This window comes from Coffea arabica, chromosome 10c, assembly GCF_036785885.1.
Source record: "Coffea arabica cultivar ET-39 chromosome 10c, Coffea Arabica ET-39 HiFi, whole genome shotgun sequence".
Classification (NCBI taxonomy): domain Eukaryota; kingdom Viridiplantae; phylum Streptophyta; class Magnoliopsida; order Gentianales; family Rubiaceae; genus Coffea; species Coffea arabica.
The window spans coordinates 5,432,035-5,438,208 of record NC_092329.1 but is presented as its reverse complement, the minus strand read 5'-3'; the positions used below and the strand labels follow the sequence as shown (position 1 = coordinate 5,438,208).

At 35.8% G+C, this 6,174-nt stretch overlaps 1 protein-coding gene across 3 annotated transcripts; it reads right to left on the bottom strand.

The window, feature by feature from the left end:
- Positions 1-647: 647 nt before the first annotated feature.
- LOC113714998 (uncharacterized) lies at positions 648-5,934 on the bottom strand. Of its 3 annotated transcripts, XM_072069618.1 has the most exons (9): positions 5,505-5,934; positions 5,193-5,296; positions 4,893-5,046; positions 3,752-4,003; positions 2,859-3,035; positions 2,388-2,469; positions 2,175-2,282; positions 1,825-1,923; positions 648-1,183 (listed from the first exon to the last, which is right to left on the bottom strand). In XM_072069618.1, the coding sequence occupies exons 4-9, from the start codon at positions 4,001-4,003 to the stop codon at positions 873-875; spliced, it is 1,029 nt and encodes a 342-aa protein (XP_071925719.1). In that variant the 5' UTR covers positions 4,893-5,046; positions 5,193-5,296; positions 5,505-5,934; the 3' UTR covers positions 648-872. The 3 variants fall into 3 exon arrangements, with proteins under 3 accessions (XP_071925719.1, XP_071925718.1, XP_071925720.1); XM_072069617.1 differs by lacking the exon at positions 5,193-5,296; XM_072069619.1 differs by lacking the exons at positions 1,825-1,923; positions 5,193-5,296.
- Positions 5,935-6,174: the final 240 nt, after the last annotated feature.

Here is a 6,174-nt window from a genome sequence, read left to right as displayed (position 1 = left end):
GTGATGCTTTTAGACTCGTGTGTTGCGAGTTGAATGAGTTATTTCTTCGTAACCATGTTGACATAATTTGCCATGCTATTATTATATTTTCAAATAAGGACATGTGAAGGTGTATCTATTTGTTATAATTAATTTTACAAAACAAATGTTCTTACTTTTTTTTTCAGTTAATTTTTAACTCAGGACTATTATTTTTGTGCTAATGTTTCCAATTAGCAATGCTAAACAGAAACACTATCATGTTGAATCTGTATTTGCCATATTTTTTTATTCTTATATTGCTGATATTTTTCTAAATAAAATGTAATAATATATTTTAAATAATATTCTAGGTGGGCCCAAGCTGCGCCTTGGGCAGCTTGGTTTCCCTAGTAGTAAGACAAGAAGATAGAGGAGAGCGAAGGACGTGATGGGCGGCGAGAAAGAAGAGAGCAGAAAAGCCTTTCGATGCCTTCTTCTCCTTTCTTTTTTCTTTCAAAATATATAAATTAAAAAATTGGAATTTATGTGCTAATATCAGCACCCTAAATGAAAAAGCAACTTAGCAATTCCAGCTCAAATAACACCTACACGTGAAAATTGGCAAGTACCAAAAAATACCCCACACACGAGAACTTCATTAGGCGGAAACTGCAACCAATTCACCATTGACGCAACAAATCCATTCTTATGTTAGAATCCAGCATAAAGAAGTCTGCAACTTACATAATCATTAACCTTACAATACAACTTTCATGTCTGGACTGCAAATTCTCAAAATAGACACTGAAAATGTACGTGCCACACAATCTGAACTACAAAAATTTAGAATGGACAGTTCAAAATCCAAACATAGGTTTGGACACAATTGTAGCTTTTAGACCCCTGAAACTCTATTCTAATTTTCGCCTTTTATCAGGTTGTCCCTTCGCTTGACAATCAAGCAGTGTTTTCCCCTTGACGTGTTTTGCTAACATCCCCTTGTAAACAAAAGGCACTAAACTTGGATTCCATGAAGCCAAAGGGGACAACATTTTCTGACCTATGTTCATGCTCTCCATGTACCTATGAGCAAGATTTGCCTCAGAAAGATGGAAGCACTTTCCAGGATGCAATTTCACCAGTCCAGTATTGATTGCATCCTGCATATACAGCTTAGCGCCAAGAACGACTTTTCTGTCCAAATTTTGGGCCCTATCAACCACTGCATACACCAGCCAATACAGCTCATATGTGATAAGGCAATTGTGAAAGCAATCAAAGATCTAGGAGACCAAAAAAAATAACCAGATATAATAGCATTAAAGAAAAGTTAACTCCTATAGAATATAGACCATTTCTTGAGAATTACATTCATGATCCGCTTAAGAGTAGGTAAAATCACATACCTAATTCAAATTGTAACAAGAAAATACTAGTTAGTATCCAATCGAATGGACTTCCAATCCGCATCAATGGGCATTTCTTATCTAACACTTCATCCTATATAATGTGCAATACTAGAAAACACACAAGACTAGTGACTACAAGGTAACTTAAAACTAATGCGCACCAATTTATCTGAGATTTTTATGGCAAGAAGTTCCAAAAGATGACAGAGTCAAGCAGAATGTTGGCCTTCATAATAGATGCGTGCATTGCCAATATGAAGACATACTCAACCAAGTCAGGAAAAATTGTAATGGATAGGCCACTTAACCACCCAATTTGTTCTCCATTCCTCTCTATAACCCCGGCAACCATGCCTGGTTGGGTCCTGAAGAATGGTTTAGAGCTGAAAGAAGGTTATGCTTAATATGAGAGATACGTTATGCCACTGAATATCAACATCCACCAATGTTTTACCATGCATGTCCAAAAATACGACCACACCCCCGAAACATAAGGCTTCTAGATCTTGAGGCAAATGATCTCCCCTACTATCCAAGATAATTTCAATACCACCTGACATTGAATAATATTAATCAAAATTCAAAAATAGTAAACATAGGAAATAGCATGGATATCAAATGAAAGCATTTCATCGTATCTTCTAGTCGTTGTGCCAAAAGTTTGACTCTAAACAATTAAGTATATTCTCTAACTTATTCACCGTTCCCAACAACAAAATAAAATGAAAAACATTAAGAAGCCTGGATACTCAATAGTAAATACATTACTACAAATATCCCAAAAAGTTAAAATAAAAACTATACCTCTATCTGACGTTAGTTTCTGCACCTGAGTAAGAAAATCATCATCGTTCCAGTTGATACATTTGTAGGCGCCTAGCTCCATGTAAAAATTACTATTTTCATCATTTTCTACAAAGACATTTGCAACCCAAAAAAATTGATTATCCCAGTAGCATTTTTAAATACAATCTGCGGCTTTAAACAGACTTTTGCATTTGAAAACTGAACGCAAACCTGTAGCAACAAACACCCGAATCCCCTTTAGTCTTGCCATCTGTATCGCAAATACTGCATAATAACCACAGGCTTCATGTACCTGAAATGTTTCAAACTGACTATCATTTTGTATTATTATCAATGATAAGCATATCAGACTTTCTTAACTACAAACATTTTATACCAAATGTGACATTCCAATATACATAAACGCAGAAACTTGAAAGATGGCAGGACACACTAAACACATAATAGCTTTTAAAACAACAATAGTAACAAACAAAAATGCATATTTAAAATGTCCTCCTCAGCAAAAAGAAAAAGAATAGGTCCAAAATCACCCAAGACAAAGTTACATTTCTCGTGATGGAATAAAAAATTCATAACACAAGTTTAAAACAGTACATTAGACAAAACAGGAATTGGATTTTTATCATAAGAAAGTTGTAAAAGGATAGTTATTCATGAGAATGCTAATTACTCAATTACCAATATGGTTTTTCTTCTTTCTATCTTGACCTTGCAAAAGGCCTGCCAAATGGTACAAGCAGCCTCAGGAAAACATGCAGCTTCTTTGAGGGAAATACATTCAGGAACCTCAAAAACTTGATTGGCTGGCACTACCACTTTATCAGCATAACCCCCTCCATCAAGAATCGCACAAACCTGCATAATATGTCAATAATATTTTTTTCAAAGATACATCAAAACTAATCGGAAGCATCAGCAAATACAACTTTAGTTGACCTCATAATTCTATCTTACTTGCCTAAGTAATAGAATAATTTTCTCTTACCCTAGTGCATCCAACAGAAGGAAATATCAAATATCAAATACTACTATCCACTTTATGTTTTACGTTTTCATCCAATGCAATGAAAAAAATATAGAATAACGAGCAATTTGCTCCAATAAACAAAAAATTAGAAGAGCTAGAGCAACATATCGAGAGCCTTTCCTGTGTTTATGAGCCTGCCTTCAACGCACTATAAAATATACATTTTCTTGCATTCCAAGCACCATTTAAGTTGGCCAAATACACATTTAGGACATCGAAATGCTAGAGGAACCACCAAATTACGATAAATACAAAAACGCAAAGTTGAATTCAAGAATCTTTAAACACAAGATCCAAACTGCATTACATAAGCCTTCAGAGCACGCTCGACGAGGCAACAAAAGGATGTTTTTGGAGGGTAAACAGCTTAGTAGTTTAAATTGGTAACATTTTCATTCTCATATCACAAGTAACACTAATGCAATGAACATAGAAGAGATAATCAACAGTTAAATAAAGTTTTAGATTCCTTCCAGAAAAAGAACAATCAACAATATTTTATACCCATTTAACTTTATTTCTCATTCAATTGACTAAAACTTACCCGATCAGATGGCTTATGCTGACTGACATATTTCCCCACAGCTATAATACGCCCAGAGCATTCAAGCCCTGGACAATAGGCCACACCATTTGAGCACTTCTTCCCTTCTATTCTTTGGTCCAAATCTATTCTGTTAACCCCACACCATTCTACATCAATTAAAACGTCATAAATTTTGATCTCAGGCAATTCTAATTCTTCCGGTATTAACACATCCGGCCCTCCAGCTCTTTGAATACGGACAGCCAACATCTTCAAATTAAACAAAAAAGCAGTTATTGATTATGTCACAAGTAACTGACACAAATTATGATGATACATACTAGCTTCAAGTAAATCAAGGAAAGCAGCCTTTAGGAACCGACAGCTTGGGGGAGGGGCCACGTTATTAGAAAACCATTTTAAGACAGGGGACTACCCAGCTCCAAACATGAAAAAGGAAACTGAATGGAACTACCGTGGGCCACCATGGTTCCAACCACAAAATTGGAAACCAAATGGATATCCTTTTAGTATGTCTCTTCAAGATGCCAAATGATCAAAGATAACAAAACTAAATAGTCACTCAATACCAAATTTAGAGGGCCTGCTAAAGAGAAGTAAAGTAACACTGTGTAAGGTGCTAAATCAACTTTGAAACTCCAAACAAGTTGCCAAATGAGTTCATACATGCTCCACAAGAAGATAAATAAGGACAATTAAACAAGAAAAATGCATCTCAAAATAGCCAGAAACATACTATTAGAAGCATGTAATCATTGTTTTGATATCCTACATGGAAAGCATCACACCATCATTCAGTAATAACGAGTACAAAAAGGTGAAAATGAAAAAGAATAACATTTCAACAGCCAGCAAAAGCTTTAAGTGATAAAAGGAAAGCATCATAAAATCAAGTAAACACACATGGCCTTTACATTCCATATCAGGTAGTGATCACATTTTAGAGAAAATTTGATTACAAAATTGTCTCTCCAAAAATAAATGTTATAGAAAACTATTGAAATGCACTTATGTACAATTGTGATCACTAGCAACTGTTCACCCTGAACAGTTAAGCAATTATCATACATCAACTACATGCATTTTCTTAAGATAACAGAGTATGTGAGAATCATATGCTTGTACGAACTAGCTGTACCCCTTTGTGTTCTGCAGATTGTCAAGAAGCTATTAAAATGCCAACTCCTTTCACAAGCCACTGGTGCCTCTTCCTTGAGTGCTAATTGACCCAAAACTCCAATAACTAAACCAAGAGCCTATGGTTAACATTTGTTTCTTGCAACCGCATGAGTCTGCAACAGGACTAAATGTCAAGTTAACAACAAATATAAAGAAACAACATGCCACTGAAAGCATTATGATGATTGATAATAAGTGCTTGAATGATTAGTTTTCTACTATGGATTAAATGCTGCTATGTAAATGTTTCATTGTTTACCCCAGAGAATGGCAGCGTATGTCGCTAAAGTATATTTCCCAGTGAACTTGGTGACATCAGTCGCTTGAACTAGTACTAGCCTACCATTAGAAGTGTAACATCCCCTTCACAACAAGATTTGCGTCTAGGTCAGACTGGAAAGAAACTAAAATCTCTCTCCAAACAAAGAAAACATTTATTCAAATTATCTCCTAGTTCAGCCAACAAGGATCCACACATTCACAAAAAAAGGTTACCTTAAATTCTAATGATTAGATAGAATTACATCACAAAATAAAGGCCAAGGACCTCAGCCTGAATTATTAAGTTTACCTTAGATGGGATCACAAGACACTGCTCAACAAATTGAGGTGAACACGAGTAGGCAATGGCTTCAAAACTTTGCAATCGGTGGACATTACTATGGAGTCATAAATTAATTACTCAAGTAACTAGAGATGTGCCTAACCGCCCCCCAGGGTTGGCTCGGTTGGTGCTGGGGAAGCCTCTTCAGGTCCTGACACCGTGTAGTCGTGGTTTGATTCTTGTTATCGTCTTGTGTCTCTCGGGGGCAGGGGCCCAAGCACAGTGAGATTAGTTGGGCCCGGAAAAATAATCCGTCGAATCCTAGATACCCACTGTGTCAGAAAAAAAAAAAAAAAAACTAGAGATGTGCCTAACCAACCTCGTAGAACTAATAGAGTGCGTAAACTTGAGGGATGATGGACTCATAGAAAACTTGGGAGGACATAAGTGATGCATCCTTTTGTCTACAGAAATAATTTGTGTACATGGACCTTCACTGATTTTCACTTTTAAAAGTATGGACCTTGTTTGCTTGGTGATTCACTCTTCCTTTGTATTATATGGTGTTTTCAATCAAGGCACAATTACAAACCAACTAAATACACACTAAGTTCCTAGTTACATATCACATCTTATTATCTATACTATATTTACAGGAAGAGGGAGGTGGTGTAAACTTTTTATATCACTTCATGTT